Source organism: Trachurus japonicus, chromosome 16 (assembly GCF_045865225.1).
Source record: "Trachurus japonicus isolate A0001 chromosome 16, Traja_1.0".
NCBI lineage: Eukaryota > Metazoa > Chordata > Actinopteri > Carangiformes > Carangidae > Trachurus > Trachurus japonicus.
The window spans coordinates 3,977,245-3,998,243 of NC_140922.1; the positions used below are offsets into that span (position 1 = coordinate 3,977,245).

At 43.5% G+C, this 20,999-nt stretch overlaps 1 protein-coding gene across 1 annotated transcript; it reads right to left on the minus strand.

The window, feature by feature from the left end:
- Window positions 1-3,886: 3,886 nt before the first annotated feature.
- Window positions 3,887-7,522, minus strand: elp6 (elongator acetyltransferase complex subunit 6). The gene is made up of 7 exons (XM_085803472.1): window positions 7,219-7,522; window positions 6,940-7,018; window positions 6,763-6,833; window positions 6,093-6,217; window positions 5,666-5,873; window positions 5,354-5,515; window positions 3,887-4,564 (listed from the first exon to the last, which is right to left on the minus strand). Exons 1-7 carry the CDS (start codon window positions 7,270-7,272, stop codon window positions 4,439-4,441), a joined length of 825 nt encoding a protein of 274 aa, XP_085659598.1. The 5' UTR covers window positions 7,273-7,522; the 3' UTR covers window positions 3,887-4,438.
- Window positions 7,523-20,999: the final 13,477 nt, after the last annotated feature.

The following is a 20,999-nucleotide window of genomic DNA, read 5'->3' on the forward strand; positions in this document are numbered from 1 at the left end:
ATCAGTAACCATACTGTAACAGGTTGTGATGTGTGACAAGCTGTGGGAGCTAGATACATACTATGTCATTTTGAATACGTTATAACAGGAGGTTATCAAGCACATGCTCTCAACACAACAGCCTACAACCCTTGGTTAAGTTTCACAATCATATTTTTCTGGCAACTTTACAATGTTTGAGCCAAACTAGCCAAAATGGTGAAACAGCTCTCACAACACAGCACAGTCTGGCTGATGCAACTATGTGGCAACATTTACTGCCAACAAGGACAAGCTAACACAGTGGTTCCCTAACAAGGGCCAAGGATGCCCTAGGGTCCCATACAAGGCAGCAGCATGGTCCTCCAAGAATAAAGTGTAACTTTAAATGTACAAGCGAGTGAGCTGTAAAAGAGTTAACAATGTGCAATGCCACACAGGTTTCCTCGTCAACAGAAAATTTAGGAACATTCGCAATTAGCACAGAACCTTTCTGAGCTCAGCCTCTTGCTTGTAGCTCATCACAGAGGAGCTGGTGGTCTGTCAACACAGCTGCACACTGACATGAACAGGGGAGAAACACCATCACACTGCGCTTAGATACATCCCACGAGAACAATGGCTCGATTTCTTGTTTTGTGTGTTACTGAAATACTTTTAAACCTCCTGGTCGTCCCACTTGGGTTCCCTGTGTTTCCATCAGTGGACACATCTCCAGGACCCCTGTCAAGCCTGCTTGGCTAGCTAACACAGCCTTTCTCAAAGTGGGTGCCGCGGCACCCTGGGGTGCCGTCTGACTGCGTCAGGGGTGCCGTGAAAAAAACTTCTGACATTTCATAGAATACATTCTTTTTACATATAGGCCTATGCAAAGGGGCCGTGTCCACCGGACGCCCTTTTAACCCGCCCTCGGCGGAAAAAAAAGCTCTCGGGTCGGGGCTTCTCTTTTTTTGTCGCGGCGCTCAGAGCGCTCAGAGTTGAAATAATCAACTTTTGGAACAGCGCCGCACTTATCAAGCGGCTCGGACGTGAGGCGGCTCGTTTCAGCAGCGTTCAGAGAGAGAGAGGGAAAGGGAGGGAGAGAGAGAGAGAGACCGCTCCGTGGACACAGCCGTTGGTCACGGGCGCTCAGAGCAGTAGGGGCCGTGTCCACCGGACACAGGACGCTATGAAAAAAATGCGTCGTACAGACAGGCACACATCACGAGTCACCCCCCCTCCTCTCTCCAGTGGATCTGTGTCCGCTCTGTTCCGACTCCGGTGCGTTTGATGTATAAAAACACTCTGCAGTGACACGGTAGAAACTCTCTGATTGAGAGAGTCAGAACGGAGCGGAGACGCCGGTGGATTCATTTGAGCGCGTGCCTGCGCGCTGCGCGCATGTAGATCTTCTCTCTTCCTCTCACATTGCGGATTATTGTGTGCGTGTGCGTGTGTGTGCATATGTAGGCTACAGAGGCACCTATGCACCCTGCATTTACAGTTTGTATTATGCTCTGTTAAATAATACTGTCTCATCTAAATAAACAGGACATTTACATTTAGGCTATGCAGTGTTATTTTGAATTACATTTTACACAGGGGTGCCCTGAGATTTTATTCACTTTTGAAAGGTGCCCTGACTGAAAAAAGTTTGAGAAACGCTGAGCTAACAGACAGCTAGCATTAGCAAGAAGCATCCTACAGGAAGTCCTCCGCTCCCCCCTCACCGTAACCCTGGTAACCTCCCCTTGTCTGGAACTAACCGACTCACTCAGTATTCCTCCGCACAGCAATACTGTAACTGAGTGAGTCGGTTAGTGCCAGATAAAATACGGTGCTTTTTTCAGACTAGTTGGTGGACCTATCGTACACTTTAGCGGGGGTATTATTTAAGTTAGTGACGGGACTTATCGAGTCAAGTAACGGCGCTTTTTATTGTCCATAGCGGTAACGGCGTTACAGCCCCTTTTTGATTACTCGTTAACGTTACTGAACAAAGTAGCGCCGTTACTCCCACCACTGACAAGCAGAGCATTTTAACGGAGCTAACGGGCGGACGGTGCACAGTGAACGGTATTTCCTGATGTTTAGTTGGAGCTAAACGCTGCATCTTCGTGTAGCGCTTCTGTAACATCACACCTGCTCAGTTCAGACCCACAGCTAGTGATAGCACCGAGCTAAAGGCTAACACCCCGAGCTAACTGAACCCAGTGAACCCAGTGAACCCAGGTCCAGTTGAAGTGTAATGTACAGGTTCGAGCAGAGACGGTTACAGTAGGTTAAAACAGGGACGTGCATGCTCCAGGGGCTCGTGTTACCGACCCCTGACTAGCATGGCTGTCACAGGGACACTGTGGGAACGGGTCGTGGCTTGAGCTAATACGGTTATCAAAAACAAATACAAGGCTAAAGTTAGCCTGCCTGTCACTGGTAGGTTGTGTTGTGCGGGGCTTTTATCTGGTTTTATGAGAACAGATATGAGCTGTGTAACCCCAGGCAGCTGTAGCCTCGGTGCTAGCACCATAACAGCGGCTGTGCTGCCACATTACGGGCTGATTAAACCACCCCGCGGCTCCCACGCTTCCCCCCGCCGTGGAGCTAACTTCCACAGCGCAGCTAACTCCATAACTCCAGCCGCCGTCCCCACACTTGCCTGGACAGACTTCAGAGATCCTCCAGTGTAGAAGCTGTTGTTGTGGTCGACGTCCTGAACAGACGAGTGGCCGCCGTGTTATTCCTTTTGTTTTGAAACGCTGGCTAAATGCTAGCTCGTATGCCCCCCCCTCCCCTCCGCACACTGATGCTGACATGCAGTAGGAAGCGCTTCAAGCCTACTGGCTGTCAGGTCCCACCGAGCCCTCTCCACTCCGACCTCTCACCCCGCAGAGCGAGGGCCGGGGCGGGGCGGGGCGACACCTAGCGGCCCGTAGCGGCACAGCGGCTCTCTCACCCCGCAGAGCGAGGGGCGAGGGGCGGGGGGGGGGCGACACCTAGCGGCACAGCGGCTCTGCTGCTCTGCTCTGAGGCAGGCCTGCCAATTCACTCCATTAACCCTTAGATTTACAGTAAAAGTGAACAAAACGCACCGAATCGCTTTAAGCATCAATCAATCAATATCAATATCCTTTATTTAACCAGGTAAAAAAAACTCATTGAGATTTAAAAACCTCTTTTCCAAGAGTGACCTGGCCAAGACGGCAGCACACAACAGCTCAGTTGCACATCACACAAGACTCAAATAAAATACAATCACACATTTCAGGAAAACATGATTAAACAACGCAATCACACAGTCCGATTGAGCTCAATTCTCATCAAGCATCATCATGATCTCAGTTGTACCCAATTAATATGCAAACATACTCATAGACCTACTCATAATTAATTATTTGTGGTGTATGCATGCAAATTACTGGTATAGATTATTCTTGGCAAGGCAAGGCAATTTTATTTGTATAGCCCATTTTTACAAGCAGTTTATCTCAAAGGGCTTTAGAGCATCATAAGAACATCCTCTGTGGCTTAGACCCTCACACCGACTGAGGAAAAACTCCCAAGAAAACCCTTATAACAGGGAAAACATCTTGAAAAACAGATCAAATTGAAGGCCCAGTGTGTAAAATGGAGCGAAACCCGTGAAATCTAGCGTTCAGGTTATAGGTTTCAGTGCTCATTTTATGATATATGTCTGCTGTTTCATACTCCTTCTTCCATGGTTTTATTTATTTAACGCGAAACTTGCGAAACGTGCTCTCTGGCTGGCTGGATTTTACGTTCGGCTGCTGTACAAAAGGCCCTTGCTATGTAAAAGAATAGTTATAAGGCTGAAAACCAAACACATTTTCTTTTATAACAATTACACTTACCGATATATTCATGGGTATTTTGCCAATAAACCTTGCCAATTATTACACACTGGACTTTGCTTACTAGCCCATTAATCAATCCAAGATATTTGTACCAACACATATTGAAATCATCAGTTTGAGCTTGTTATCGTAAAAGGGAAAGTGTGTTTGAGGAAAACAGTGCTCTCTCATTAATATGCAAATGTATGTAGCAAAGTACTTCAAAATGTGGTCAGATTGGAAAAGTGTAAGCATGAAGCATCTACCGAGAGTGCTGCAGACCATGTACTGTGATAGTAGCAAATAAAGAGCCAGAAGGTCAGAGTACATTCAGAGTTATTCGTCACCACACAAAAATTCATTGATCCACTTCTTTTATTTGAAATGGAAAAAAAAAAAGAAACATCTGGGAGGCGTGGAGCGGTGGCGATCAGCTGGCAGGATCGGCGTGTCCTGGAGTACAGTCTGGGTCACTGACACTAGCAACCAGCCAAACACTGAGCTGGGCTACAGCTGGCCAACAAACTAATATTTGTTTTGTTTGGCAGAACAGCGGCATCACTTCGGTCCAGTCTGTTGTCATGTGTTGAATAGACAAAAAAACCACACGAGGACGTTGAAGGCTGCAACTAGAGAACAGCGCTGGACGTCCCTCGAGCAAAGAAGGAGGCTCCTTTATCATGGACTTTATACTGAAAGAGTTTCTTCTGTGTGTTCTGCCCATCCCCTTGTCTCCTCCTCCAGCACACCTCCACCTGGAAACAAAGGAGTCATCTATGGTTACTTAGTTACATCTTTATAGGCACATTTCACCATTCCATTGTGTTTTGTACAAAAATATAAAAGTATTGACTATTCTATAGTATATTATACTATACATGGGGGGCAACCGCCATTCCGACATCCCACCAGTCCGACATAGACCTCTAATTGTCTAAAAGGCAACACTTAATTTTCTATCAAACGTCCCATCATTCCGACAATTTTTGCCTCCTATGGTCGGAATGACGGTATTTTTTTCTTTTTTTAAACATCCTGCTTTTCCGACAAATAGCGTATTTTTTTCCCCAAAAGATTTTGCACTGGTTGGGTTTAGGCAATGAAGAAAGGAGTTGGTTAAGTTTAGTATTAAGAGCAGGTAGAGGCTAGACAGGCAGACTAGTCCCTGTCTCTGTCTCTGCTGCGTAATAATGACAACCATGTGGGTATTCCTCTATCAGCATGTCTTAAAGAAGGGAGTCACCTGTTGAGTAACGCACATTTCCTTATATACAAAGCCTTGTCTGAATGGTGGGACTTTCGCATGTCGGAATAGCGGTATGTCAGAGTGGTGGTTTGTCTAAATGGTGGGATGTCGGAGTAGTGGGATGTTGGAATGACAGCATGTAACCACTATACATTACACTTTATACTACTGTTTTCAAGCACAATTGTAATTTCTAAGCTCAATTTTAGTAGTAGTAGTACCACCACTTGCAGGGTCTGTGCAATGTTGGAAAATGTAGGATCAATCACAGTCAGACACACTGCTGAAATACACACACCTGCCCGTGTATGTCCCTACAGTAGCCGGTTGGGAGACCCTGTACATGAAGGGTGAGACTACACTGGTGGGTCAGGCCCTTGAGGAGCTGCTCTGAGCCTTCATCATCTCCATCGTCCGCTTCTTCCTCCCCATCACAGCGCACCAGCATCACCATGTTGCCCTGCAGTCGGAGTCAACACAAATCCTGTGTGAACTGTTGATGCTAGGTAGGAAATATGGTATACTGGTATGTATGACTTAATTCAAATCTAATTCAGAAATGTGAAGACATATCGGCCTGTAAGTTGTAGCTTTGCAGCAGGAATCGAACCTGCAGCTGGGAGCAGACGGTGGCTCGGCAGTAGTGGCTGAAGTCCAACACAGCTCCAGCGCTCATTCCCAGGCTCAGCAGCACACTGAGGTCGTCCACCAGCAGCACCGGGGGCCCCCACTCCTCTGCCCCCTCCTCACCACTGCTTGAACTGCTTAGACTGGACCGGACAAACTCATACAAACGCCTCAGGCTGACTGTAGGATCCCTGAACGTGGAGATAATAAGAAAAGGAAAACCGGATAAAAACATGGATATATTATTGTTGTATTTGGTAACAGAACAATATTACTTGTTGATAATGAGGTGTAGTGGTAACAAGGTGATAGCATGATGATCAAGATGTATAGATGTCAAACAAAAACAAAGGTGTCAATGAAGCCATATCATACAATCAAAAAGAAAAAATGTTTTTTTTTTTTTGTACCTGAGGAAGTCCATAGCTTGACTTCCTGTAGTGGGTTCATGAGGAATCAAAACAGACAACGACTCCGTCAGTCCTTCAAGAAAGACCAGCTGACCTTTCTCCTTCGCCTGTGCAAGACTCACACCCTGAAAACACACAATACACACAGATCTTAAATGTTTCTGTGATCTAATGCAAGCTAATCACTGAGTGTGATATACATTATTGCAGTTATTCAAATCAAGTCAAATGTTCTTCAGTTGACACAGGTCCACTGTTCCTGTAGCTATGAGACAAAGTGTCATTTGTCAAATGTGCAAAATAAAGACCTGCTAAAATATATGTTTTCTCCCCAGTGCATGACTTTACAAATATCCAACTTTAGAGCCAAATTTTCATAAAGAAAAACCCTGATAATATTTGCTGGGACCCCAAAATACAAGGTAGAGGTAGAACATTTTATATTTTGTACAGTTATTTTATTATATTTATCTATTTTGTCTGATCTTTTAGTAGAAAGTACACTGAGACCTGGGAAACTTTGCTTGGTTCCTATCATGCAAAGTGGTATGAATGACAATAAAACTAGTCTGAGTCTTAAGTAGAAACATTGAAATAGAGAGGATTCTTGCACAATATAATTCAGGTAAGAGTTCAATAGCACCGTCATGCATAATGATGAGTGTCTCACCAGTCTCTGGCTGATTGCATTGTAGTGACTGAAGGACTGCACCAGGCCCAGGAAACACACTTTACACCGTGCTGTGACACAAAACACAAACAGCAGCTGCTGTTCACACCGACATGTTTCATAATGATGACTTAGTCTGACTGGTTAACAGGTGTTAACAGGTGTGAACACACTCACCTCGTAGGTAAAAGGAGAGGAAGTGGTGAATAAGGAAAGAGGCATCACTCCGTCTGTCTGACAGTAAGATGAATTCTCCCTGTAGGTTCATACAAACATCATAGAAGTATATTATGTTGTCATTATGAGTTAGCAGGCTGTAACGTTACAGCTGCTACAGCTCGTAGCTGATACAACAGGGTATTCTACCTGTGAGCTGACAAAAGAGTGAGTTACATCTTGATAAAACCAGGCGTAATGTTACAGCAGCAGGCTGGGTGTTTCAGGTGTCATCGTTACCTGTGTGAGGCTGTCTGGAGCGGCGCTCAGGATGCTGTTGAGCTCTGTGTACATGGCTAACCCACAGACTGTAGGGCTAACCCCGCTAACACAAGCTAAACGAGCTGTAAACGAGCTGTAACAACCCTGTTAGGAGGCGTTACGTCCACAGCTTGTGTTGTGAATTCATGGGTATAACTGTACCGTGCTGTATCCCACTTTAAACAGTAGTCTAATAGCCTTTTAGTCTGCTAACTGCCTGTTATGCTAACGTCAGGTAGCGTGCTTTGAGCAAAGAGCTGAAATCAAACACGAGGTCTCACTCCCCACATATTTTTTCTGGCAGTAAAATAAAGACCGGTCCTTGGTAAGTCTTACTCGTTAGAAACAGTTTAAAGCTGGATATTCTCTTATACTCCAAAATTATTGATCCTGTTTTTCTCACAGTGGAAAGTTATGGGTTTGAAATGGATTCTGTTTTTGGAAAGGCAACCATTCAGGTCTGTGACAAATTGGTATCCATGGTGACAGATACAGGCACATCAACGCAAGCGCCTGCATAGACGATCTTTGCAAAGCGCATGGCCACTTCTTCGTTGTTTCCATCCTTGTGGCTTTCCAGACAGTGCCTCCTGTTGGTAGGACTGTGTTCATGACTGACATGCCCAAAACTATACCTCAGAGATACCTACTAGATGCCAGATTAAATCAAATTCTTGTTTAGGGTTATATAATGCCCCACAATTAATAAAACATGTTCCTGTCATTTTACCATCATAAACTATCAAGCTACTGCTACTCATTAATCTGCCTCTGCAAAAACCATCTCGTTGTCTGAACTTGTAAATTCTATGACACTTTGAAGACATGTTAAATTTATTCACGCTATTCTGTTTCTTTTCCTTTTCAGAGATATTAATAAGTGATGTCTAGTGCTGAGGTAGAGGAAGAAATCCAATTTTTAAATCTGTTTAAGAGAGGATGGCTTTCATCCTCCAGCATTCTCCATCTGCACAAAACCGCTCAAGTTTTATTAGATTAGCAGATTTATTTTGGAGATTTTGGAGAAAACAAACCTAAAGGTTCATAAATAATCATACTTACATTTGAAAAAGGGACGCCAGTGTCCTAGTTAGCGCAGGAGAATCTGCAACTCTAATTTATGCATCTAGCAAGTGTCTGCAGCACTTTTTTTTATTCTTCATCCAATTTAAATCTGCTTCAAGCTCAGATTTCTGAACCTTAACCAAGGCATATTTTGCAGATAGTCGGGAATCACCAACCTTGGTTATATCTTCAAAACTTTTCTGTTTATGACAAAATAGAGTCTTTTTAAACCCTAGTGGAATCAGAATCAAATAGGCTGTTTCTGAAGATGCCCTCAAACTGTCTCTGGATGCTTTCATGTTGTTCCTTTTCCAATGCATAAACATTGGTAATGAATGAGTCATATTTTATGTCATTTTCCACGTGTATAATAAAGAATATCTAAATCCAACAGCAGTGACATTAAACACATCATCTGCTGAGGTCACTGATTCAAATGCATCCATGAGACACCTGTTGTGATGTGAATATTTCATCACCTCCACTTGAAGATCACTGTCAACAAAACGTGTCTCTCTGGGACACAAGTCCTGCACACAGTTGTTGTGAGTGATCAAATCCAGCCTGCCTCATGTTAGTCATCCATCTTACACTCATGGTTCACACAGAACAGCACAGCTGACTGTAACACTAGTAAAATGGGAGATAGAAAAATTATCATCTGATCACTGTTGAAAATCAGCAGATGGCAGTGTGTAGCTCTCCACCGCCTCGTCATCAAAAGCATCCAGAAGGTAAATGCAATGAATCTGCATGTTTGATATTGACTTACTGTACTAAGGCTGCACTTTCTCCTCAAGGTCTCAAACAGCTGCAGCTCAGCTCAGGTCCCATGTTGGAGTAATTACATCTGATTATATCCTGTCTCTGTGCTGAAGCAGGTGTTGTGGTCCAGTCACCAACCGCTGCAAAGAGTCCCAGGAAAGAAAAGAAGCCATACACATTTACCTGTGTCGTATCTAAAGCTATCAGACAAGCAGTTGACTAGTCACATACTGAAATCCAGAAGAGACATTAAACCTGCATTTATTCATTTTTCTGACCACTTGGAGCCAGAAGAACAAGCTGCTACATCAACATATGAGGTTGTTATGCCAGCAAACCCCATACAGAAATACAGAGCCTATATAACAAGTGATGTATACATATGTCCATATACACATTAGTTTATATAACATGTAGGCTATCCATAAACCCAATTGGAACATTTGTTTATGTACTTATATTGATGAACTACATCATGATTTTTGTGTACGTTTATTAAACCAGCAAACATTAAAAAATCTATATGCATACATTTTTCTTTTTAATTTCCACATTCATTGTGATGTATGTCTATATTCTGAGACTTTTGAAACCCACCGTTTATAATATCAACATATATTAACCGTCTTTATGATGAATATATTCATGTTACATATGTCTACAATAAAAGCAAACACAGACCTGCACAAATATAATTGTATGGGTTAGACACTTATGTCAATATGTGGAATTGGTCCAATATAGGTTCTCTGTATATTTTTTACATTTGTGCTTTAACTTCATTTGTACATATAAATATGTCAAAAATTGAATATATGGACATATATTACATTTTTGTGCAGGACAGCTGCTACAGTATATGATTCTTTCTTTCGTCTACAAGGTCTACAGACAGGAAGAATATCTGGCTCTTAAGCTTCTAATTCTCCATTTACTTGCTTTTGTTTTTCTGTTGTGATTAAACCAGCTGCTGAAAATGTTTCTGACAGAAGAGGGTTTGTCATTACAAGTGACACCTGTCATATTCCACTTATATTCATTATTATTATCCACTTATTCATCCATCCATCCATCCAAGAGTAAGCCAATCCCAGAGAGGGTGGGAGAACATGCAGTGCTAACCACTTCACCACCGTGTCACCCACATGTTCATGTTCTGTGTTGAGAAATTCAAGTAACACCTCATCAAAACTAAAGTTGGACTCTGTGTCTGCAGCTGTGTCTGTGAGGTAGCAGCACCCAGCTCGGATCAATGAAGCAGCATCACATGGTTTTATATTCTACACATGCATAAGCTGCACGTATCAGTATTATTTTACAGGCGTGAGTGAGTTGACTGCACCCGGCTCAGAGTACAAACACTGTGTCATGTGAGATGAGTAATTCAGAACAATCCAATGAGCTCTCATTGACTTGTGCGTCTGGCAAACTGCCGACTTGTTTTTGGTGTAATTGTTGGCACAGATACACAAAGAGCATAGACATGAACAGCTGTGTTCCTGCCTGGGTGAAGGCTGTCAAGAATCTGTCCTGTCATCAGAAGGTCACAGTGTCTGATTCCTTCAGCCCTCAAGTGTTCCTGAGATTCAGCACAGTAATAATACAGTATGATGCAATAATATCGCAAACAAGTGAAAAGGGGACTTTATTTTCTTAACACAAAAGTTTTATATAAATAAAGTTTTTCATTTGTAAACCTCAGTCTGTTGTTTTTTCATAATTGCTTGAAATCACATTTTTTATGTTGGTGTTTACTGTCTTTATGTCACCATGTAGTAGATAAACTTAAAGCAGCAGTAAGCGATCCGGTGGTTTTGTCTAACTTCCTGTCAGCAGATGGAGTTAGCAGTCCCCGTCCTCGTCCCTACGTCACCACATTCACACACAGAGAGGACTGCCCCTTTATGCCGTTCTCTCTCCTCATTGGATAAAGGTTGTAGGATACAAGGAAAGTTTTCTCCTGGGCTCAGAGCAGAGCAGAGTGACTGACAGACCCGTGTTTCAGACCAAACACTCTATAGAAGTGATTGCTGTCGGAAGATACAACTATTTAAGACTTAGATTAACACAAACATTCACCTTACTTCTGCTTTAAATTATCATTTTACAAATTATAGAACAACATTTTTACTGAAAAATGCAAAAAAAAAAAAAAAAAAAAATTTCCTCTTAGAAATTGCTTAAAGGGATAGTTCACCCAAAATTGAAATTGAAAACTCCTCTGAGTTACAGGGGGTCTCGGCGTAGCAAAATTTATTAAATTTTTTTTGGGACAATTTTGCATTTCGGGGCTTCAATACAAGAGAGACATTACATACGAGCAGCATGGAGGTATTTGGATGTTTTTTGGTGTGTCTTTTTGGACGAAGAAAGTTGGTATCCATTAGCAACCGTCATATGGACATGCACTGCTACGCCGAGACCCCCTGTAACTCAGAGAAGCCACGGAGGACTCTGAAACTTCTCCCAGCCCTTAGTCCACATGAGGGGGAGGAGATGATGAGGGACATTTCAATCTTGGGTGAACTATCGCTTTAATGTCATTTACACATTTGAATAAAGGAACAGGCCACCATCATTCATTTTTAGTATGGTATAATAACCTTTGTCATGAAACAGTTGCAAAAAAATTGACTGGGAATTTAATTTGAAAATGAATAAATAAATAAATAAATAAATAAATAAACCTCTTGTTTTGTCCTGAGCAGGACACCATACATGTAATGTTTCTCAGTTGCTGGTATTACAGTAATTACGTTTTGGGAGTGCACATTTCTGATGACAGAGGAAGCCAGCGGTTGCCTACAACAAAATAGAAGCTTCATCTGAGTCACTTTCCTTGTTTGTCCCATAGAGTGGATGTTTGTAAAACACACACTTTAATACCTGTATGTCACATTCCTGCTTTTTGTTTCAACCTGAGATACATTATGTTGAACTATGGAAGCAAAAACCCCACAGAAGTTCATGTGAAGTTGAGGTTCCCTGAATAAGAGCTTCTGCTAAAAGGCCGACGAAAACGCAACACGTACATTCACAGAACCAGAATTCAAGATGGCCGCCGGGACGGTGCGGTTCATCAGGGGGTGTAGGGGTTCCAAGTCCAAGGTCCTGGCAGCTGAAGCTCGTTGACTGTGGCAGCAGGCATGGAGCGAGTGCTGCCGGGGCTGCAGACGGAGCACGGGGGAGAGGGAGGGTAGTTGTCGTCCGCCCATCGAAGGACTCGTTCCTTGGCTCTGCTGGGGCCGTTGGCGGTCTTAGCTCGGGGCCCGTTGGGAGTCTTGGGTTTGGTCTTGGGCACCCTGTAGAGATAGACGTCGTAGTGGGCGAAAGGACCTTTGGAAGGCTTCAGCTTGGGCTTGTTGGCGAGGTGGAGCTCCAAGTCAATGGTCACCTTACGATGTAGGAATAGACTGGTTATTGACATGGAAAGGACACACAAGAAGTTCAACCAATACTCATAACGCACAAATTGCTGCATACAGTATTTGTTCTTGTTCCTGCACCAAAATTGCTGTTGTACCATGACTAAAGCTGTGTTCACACCAAACGCAATGAACGCGATTTTTTCGCGCGACAAATGACAATCCGTCGCGCTATCGCTCGTGTTTTGACGCGTGACCGTTTTGTGTAAGTTTGCGTCATCGCGTCCTTTGTGCTTGCGGGCGGGGGGTCAGCCCCTCAGGGGTTAGGGTTGCTGTTGTCTTGGTATTGTTGCCCATTTTGCCCAGTTGGTGATCCAACCTGACTGGCTTGCAGATGATGAAAACTTCATAAAAAACCGTCTCAACAGTTGAAGCTGCACTCCAAAGGAGTGTGGAGGCTATTAAACTGCTTTTAACATTAATGGTGCCTTTGTGCTTCATTATCTGTTAACTGCCAGAGGTGGAAAAGACCTAATGGAGCATCAGAAGGAAGTGAGGACGTGTTCAAACAAATCTAAAGCCACTTCACTGAGCAGATGTTGAGCTATTTGCTGGTGTTGGGAACGGCAGTTCTTCTGAGAGTAGGTTACTGAATCACTACAACCAGTTCATTAAAAGATTTGTTCAAAATCCTCCCCTTGTCAGGTTATGTTTATTATGTTACAGGTTTTTGCGCCCAGTTGGCACATATGTGTATATTACTAAAAGAAAACTAGTAAAAAGTAAATTAAAAAATAAAAAGATTTGTTCAAAAAACCCATTCACTGAATTCACTATTCAGTGCTTCACCAGAGCCCTGACTGCACGGTGCATAGTCTGAGTCCCAGCCAATCATGATTCAGTTCATGACTCAACCCAGAGGTTCACATTCACTGTACGTTCAGTTAACGCACTGATACACTCTGGGCACAGACGTTCGCAAGTGACAAAACTCAAATAAAATATTCATTATTATTATTATTATTATTAAAACGACATGATCTTTATCTAGGCCTACTTTCAGTGTTCAGTAGATGACACGTTCGCAAACATATTGTCAGAATGGTGGGACGTCCACATGTCAGAGTAGCGGCACGTCGGAATGGTGGTCTGTCTAAATGGTGGGATGTCTAAATGGTGGGATGTCTAAATGGTGGTCTGTCTAAATGGTGGGATGTCTAAATGGTGGGATGTCTAAATGGTGGTCTGTCTAAATGGTGGGATGTCTAAATGGTGGTCTGTCTAAATGGTGGGATGTCTAAATGGTGGGATGTCTAAATGGTGGGATGTCTAAATGGTGGTCTGTCTAAATGGTGGGATGTCTAAATGGTGGTCTGTCTAAATGGTGGTCTGTCTAAATGGTGGGATGTCTAAATGGTGGGGTGTCTAAATGGTGGGATGTCTAAATGGTGGTCTGTCTAAATGGTGGTCTGTCTAAATGGTGGGATGTCTAAATGGTGGGATGTCTAAATGGTGGTCTGTCTAAATGGTGGTCTGTCTAAATGGTGGGATGTCTAAATGGTGGGATGTCTAAATGGTGGGGTGTCTAAATGGTGGGGTGTCTAAATGGTGGGATGTCTAAATGGTGGGATGTCTAAATGGTGGTCTGTCTAAATGGTGGGGTGTCTAAATGGTGGGATGTCTAAATGGTGGGATGTCTAAATGGTGGGATGTCTAAATGGTGGGGTGTCTAAATGGTGGGATGTCTAAATGGTGGTCTGTCTAAATGGTGGGGTGTCTAAATGGTGGGATGTCTAAATGGTGGGATGTCTAAATGGTGGGATGTCTAAATGGTGGTCTGTCTAAATGGTGGGATGTCTAAATGGTGGTCTGTCTAAATGGTGGGATGTCTAAATGGTGGTCTGTCTAAATGGTGGGATGTCTAAATGGTGGGATGTCTAAATGGTGGTCTGTCTAAATGGTGGGATGTCTAAATGGTGGGATGTCTAAATGGTGGGGTGTCTAAATGGTGGTCTGTCTAAATGGTGGGGTGTCTAAATGGTGGGGTGTCTAAATGGTGGGATGTCTAAATGGTGGGATGTCTAAATGGTGGTCTGTCTAAATGGTGGGATGTCTAAATGGTGGGATGTCTAAATGGTGGTCTGTCTAAATGGTGGTCTGTCTAAATGGTGGGATGTCTAAATGGTGGTCTGTCTAAATGGTGGGGTGTCTAAATGGTGGGGTGTCTAAATGGTGGGATGTCTAAATGGTGGGATGTCTAAATGGTGGTCTGTCTAAATGGTGGGGTGTCTAAATGGTGGGGTGTCTAAATGGTGGGATGTCTAAATGGTGGGATGTCTAAATGGTGGGATGTCTAAATGGTGGGGTGTCTAAATGGTGGGGTGTCTAAATGGTGGGATGTCTAAATGGTGGGGTGTCTAAATGGTGGGGTGTCTAAATGGTGGTCTGTCTAAATGGTGGGATGTCTAAATGGTGGTCTGTCTAAATGGTGGGATGTCTAAATGGTGGGGTGTCTAAATGGTGGGGTGTCTAAATGGTGGGGTGTCTAAATGGTGGGATGTCGGAGTGACAGCATGTAACCCGTTGAGTGAACGTGAGCCCTCAGCCCTGAGTGACAGTAGGCTACGTTCAGTGAACACATCACTGAACATGAACCGTTCCCTCCCAGTGAGAGTCTCGCTGCCAGATTCACAAGTAATTCAATGATTCACGGACCACGGCAGTTCCACTGTCGCCCTGCACGCTGCTGCTGAGCTCAACTGAACTGAGAAAAGAAGGAATCAGGGCAGGAAGTGATCGCATTCAGTTCTTTCACTCAAACAATTCATTCCTTTGAACAAAATGTTCATGAACGGATGAGACAGCACTACTATTTGCTGTAGGTGTACAGTAGGTATTGAGCCACCCCAGCTATGATCAGTATTGATGTAAACAGGTGAACCCACTCATTCTCAGATGCTGTGGACACACCTGTCACCTGCCCAGTACAGTGCTGTTAAACTAAAAACTAAAAGCAGTCAGGAATGAAAGAATGAGCCACAGCCCTGGAATACGTTTTAAAAACATAAAATATAAAATGGGCATTCCAGAAAAAAGGGTTAAAGGTGTTCAGAAATGGCCGTTTGTCCTGTTTGTCGCGCCTCCTTCTACGAGTTTCCACGAGTTGCCGCACGAGTTTACCCGAGTAAGGAAAACTAATTTGATTGGTAGTTATCAAGCGGGCGGGATATTCAATGTTTGGGCCGAGACCGAGCTCCGTGTGTGTGTGTGTGTCTCAGACGTTTGATTGACAGATGACGGATCCAATATCAGTGGCTGATGAATCATGAGCAACGTGACACATAATTTGTGCACCTGCATTATCCAATGTGGAAAAACACTACCCCACTTTCACCCTGGATTTACTAGAACATAGAATTTTGCACAAAGTTTGGGCTCCATCGTCTGATAGATGAGTTATTACACTGATGTTAAGACCCACAGTGGAATCAAAATCTATTTTATTTTCTGGACACCTTTAACCAAAGTCATCAGGTCATGGTCACATCAATCCCTTCACCCTGGGGTCAGTGCCATCACGCTGCCCTGCTGCCAAACCGGCCATTCATTCACACACAGTGCAGGACAGGGGTTGGCGTGGAGGAGTGTGTGTGGTGGTGGTGGGGGTGGGGGTGGTGGTGGGGGTTGTTACTCTGCTTTATGACTGGTAATGTATCGCTAGATTTCCATCAGAAAAGAAGCCAAGGGGTGCTGTTCTGATCAGCAGCATTCCTCAGAGCCTCATTAGTAAACTAGACGGTGCCAGAGCGATTCATTTAACCCCCCCTCACCCCCCACCCCCCACCCCCTCGCTTCTCTCCTCTTTCCTTTTGGTTTCAATCCCTTCTTTTCAGGCGGCTTTGTAAGGCACACTGTGTGCTTGTGTGCGTGCATGCATGTAAATCTAATTTAAGTGCACTTGTGTGGTTTTTCCTTTGTGTGCATATACATGTGTCATTGTGCATCCTGTTTTTTTTCTCAGTGTGTGTTTTCTTGTGCATATAAATCCATATGTCGTGTATGTTTTATGTTCATCCAAGCATCTCATATGTGTGTTTGTGTGTTTCTGTGTGTGTATTTGCATGTACATGTGCATGCCCCCATCATGCACTACTACTGTGTGTGCGCCTGCGTCAGCCAATCAGGACGGCTCCTTCAGGATCCTAACACCATCATTCCACCACATCCTCAGCCAATCACAGGCAACGGATGAATCCCAAGTCCCAGCAGGTTTGACTTGGAACAGGAGAGAGAGAGAGAATCTTGACTCGCCTTCACATGTTCTCTGTTTTCCTGCCCCCCCCCCCCCCTCCTTCTACCCTCAGTACCCTCCATTATACCCCAGAGAGCACTTGTTCTCTTTCTCTGTCAGGATGGCAGCTGATTCTGGATGAAGTGAAAGTAACTCAAACCCTGTGTAGTATGATTGTGAGGGTTTTGTGTTTTCTCTCGTCACTCTTTTTTTCCTAACATCTACTATACCATGTACTGAGACTATGTGGTCATATTAAATGGGACAGAATAAATATTTCCTATTCAAGGCTTGCTTCTTGTAAAACACTAAAAAAAGAAATTTCCAAGCTGTGATAAAGTGTCAGCAGACTGACACTGAAAATCACCCTTCCTGGGCTCATTTTGAAGAATGTCTATTTTAAATTTCAACATTTAACAAATTTCTTGCTGCTGTTAATGCTTCTGTCTGTTATGAGCTGAAATCATTCTTCTATAGAGGGATGTGGAGATTGAAAAGTGGCTGATGGTATGCCGGTAGTGGTTTTGTAACTACAGCCACTGGGTCGTTTTTCTCATCCATAGACATGTATGGTTTTTGAAATGACATTATAGTAATATATATATATATTTTTTTTAAAATTTTGATTCCCACTCTTATGATTCATATGGTATGCAGCCTTTGTTAGCCTATAGCCACCATAGCAAGTTGCTGAATGACTGAAATGCATAATTGACCATAATGTAATAATGTAATTGCATAAAACTGTGGAGCATATTAACCAGCCATATGAAGGGTCGGGAGTAACCGGGTCGCTATCATCGGCATAAGCCACTCCACCACTGGTGACCTTCATTCAAGCTCAGCGCTGCTGCATGTGAGCAGTACAAACAATATGTAAACACAACACTCACATATCATCAGGTGGCAGGATTAGCATTCATTTACAGTCATGTTTCTGGCTACATCCTGGTGAGTGTAAATCTGATTTCTACTCTCTTTAGTTAAAGTAGCATATCTACCTTTTGGTGCCAGGTTTCTATTTAGGCCATTACTATTTGCTGCGGTGGTAAACAACACTGTTGAGAAGACTGAACCAAAGGAAGACTGAACCAAAGGAATATAATATATCCTACCGCTGGAATGAAGGAGAGTCTTGTGATAGTTTCACGTAAATCTGGGTGTTTATATAAAGACAAGATGCTATATGTGACTAATGTCATGGTGAGGACAGTGCTGTGTGTGTGTGTGTGTGTGTGTGTGTGTGTGCAGTCAGACTACTGTAGTGACAGCTGGACAGCTGTATGAGAGGATTGGGAACCTGTGGTGAAGTGAGAGCCGTCATGAAGCTCTGACATTCTACACTTCATTACTAGATGACAGTAAAGCTGCAGAAGAGTCACTTAATCTGTGCTGTCCATCCATCCGCCTCTGCGCCAGTGTGTGTGTGTGTGTGTGTGTGTGTGTGTGTGTGTGTGTAACCGGGAGGTCACTGAGTTTGGATCTGTGTAGCTCAAATTGTAGCATCAGAATCGATGGGTCTCCATGGCAACGACGCCCTCTCTCTCTCTGTCTGAAGATGCATAAAATCGCTGCCAACAGCAGATAAGTGAAAAAGAGACAGAGAGGGAAACAGAGATAGAGTGAAAATGTTCAAAAGGTCAGTGGCCATGGATAAATAAACACACACACACACACACACACACACACACACACACACACACACACACACACACACACACGCTCTGTCCTGCTGTGATGAGTGTTCGTCTTTGCTTGGAGGCTTCAGACAGAGTGTTGATGTGGTTCCCACTGTTCCTGTTCTCAGATATGAGTGATCTAGTTTACATCTCTGACCTTTGACGTTGCCAACTAATTCCTGGAAAGCACTTGAAAAAGCATATTACATAACTCTACAGTGGGAAAAATCATTCAACAGCTGTGGATAGGTCTGTGCGACTGGCAACAAGTTTAAAGTCATATATTTAACATACATTAAATTTTGTTTGTGAAATTAAAGGCAACATTTTTATAATCTTCCACTTGTTGCAGACTTAAATTGTACAATGTTAACTAGATATGCAATTATAACATTTAAAATAATATATTATGTCATGGGCCTATGTAGAATATTTAACTGTGATTGTAAGTTCATTATTTATGTTCAGTAACTGTGAAAGGAGATAAATTTAGAGGGTTTTTTTTCTTTCTTTTTTGCAAAACACTGGTAGAAATAAAGAAGAGTTTTGAAATAATGAGTTTTTCCATAAGTAGAGGAGCAGGGATGGTTGTAGTTTCTCCAGTCAGGTACAAGTTATGAATCATCTGATTCACTCAGTATGCTCAATTTAGAGGTAAATTCATGCAAAACCGCTGATGCGTGTTGCCTTCAGGGACAGTTTTTCGGCAAGCAGTCTCTGTATTTTTTTATTTATTTTTTAACCTTTATTTAACCAGGTAAAGCTTTTTTTTTTGGCTTTTATGCCTTTATTTGATAGCCATAGTATAGATAGACAGGAAAGGGGGAGGCAGAGAGAGGGGGAATGACATGCAGGAAAGGTCTGCCCGACGCAGGATTCGAACCGGGGACGCCTGCGTTGAGGACTGTAGCCTCTACATGGGGCGGCCGCCTTAACCACTGCGCCACGCACCGCCCCTAACCAGGTAAAGCTTATTGAGATGTAGAATCTCTTTTTCAAAAGCAACCTGGCCAAGAGGCAGCTAAATTTCCCTCTAAAACAACTCTGTGTGGTAACGTTGTGTTATTATCTCATAGCGTGGTGAATGTGCAGCTCACAACTTGTCCACCAGAGCGTTGTGGAGTTGTTGGATTGTGTATTTGATGAGTTTGATGAGGGAAACCAAGAAATCCCATAATGAGCCTCCGTAGCGTAGCTCTGAGCAGCTCACGGCTCTGCTCCGCCGTTCTAAAAACAGCTTGCACCAACAATTAAAGGAAACAAACCTACTGCTATGACTATAGGGATTATGGCAATGGGCCAACTTGACAAAATGTTGAACTATCCCTTTAATGCTTAACTAATGTTTAATAATAGTGTGTACTTATTATAAAGTGGTACCTGTTTTTGTCATAACACTTATTTCATAATGTTACATCTCACCCCAGGGTTTGTTACAACTAACCCAGAATTGTAACGTTTCACTCCCTGTGTTTGAGACTAAACCATTTTCTGTTTGAGTTGCAGAGATAACAGCTACACCATTTAACAGCAGACACACGTAACGAGTTTGAACGCACATGGCTTAAAAGAGCTCCAAGATGCAGACAGATATGTTAAAAAATGTTACAACCATCTCTGGTCTCCTCTATTGTAGAATTAGCTGACAACAATATGTTTTTCTGCTGAAGCGCTTCAGTCTGTGACTGATGGCTGAGTATTCGTAGGAGTTGATTATTGTTTTGAAAAGCCTTAAACTCGCTGCACTCCTCTGAGCAGCCACATAAAGGTTCAGTCTGTCACTGTTACTCTCAGAGGGATGACGGCACCTCCCCCATCCCTCGCTTCGTCTCTCTCTGTGGGTAATGTAATGCCCACTTGTTGCCATGGCGTCGGCTGGTACTTCTGGCTTCGCTCGCTCCGGTTCATAGGACCGTCCTTTGCTGCGTGCGTGTGTGTGTATGTGTCTGCGTGTGTGCATGTGTGTGTATGCGTTTCAAAAGGTGCGGTCATGTGCTTGTGCATGTGCCAACTTCCACAAGTGTGTGTGTGTGTGTGTGTGAGACTGGCTGAAAAGAGGGTGATAATCAGTGCTGCTGTTTTTGTAGCCCGCCAAGTGTTGTTTCTTACTCTGGGTTTAAAAAAGTCTTTTCTTCTACCTTCTCAGGGCTGAAATGCTCCCTCACCCCCCCCCCCCCCCTTTTTTTATTTATTTGAAGAAAGAGCAGGGCTCCCTCCAGACCTCCCCCCACCCACCCACCCGTCAGCAGCCCTCCACCCTGGGAAGGATCCCTCACAATACCCCTGTTTAACCCACTGCCTTCTCAGGGTCCAATGGAGGAACCCCAGACCCATTCAGGGTGAAAGTGTGTGTGTGTGTTGTTGTTGTTGTTGTCGTATTTGTATTCTTGTGGGAACCAAATTGAGTTTCACACTTTGTGGAGGAAACATTTTGTCCACTGAGAGCTGAGGGTTAAAGGTTAAGAGACTTGGACCTGACTTATTCTTACTCACAAAAACTGGGAATGAAGACTTCCCATGAAGACTTGGGGCAGGTTGGCCCAAGCTGCTGGAATGCTTAACCATTTCCAAAAGCACCTGGAAGACTTGAATCTA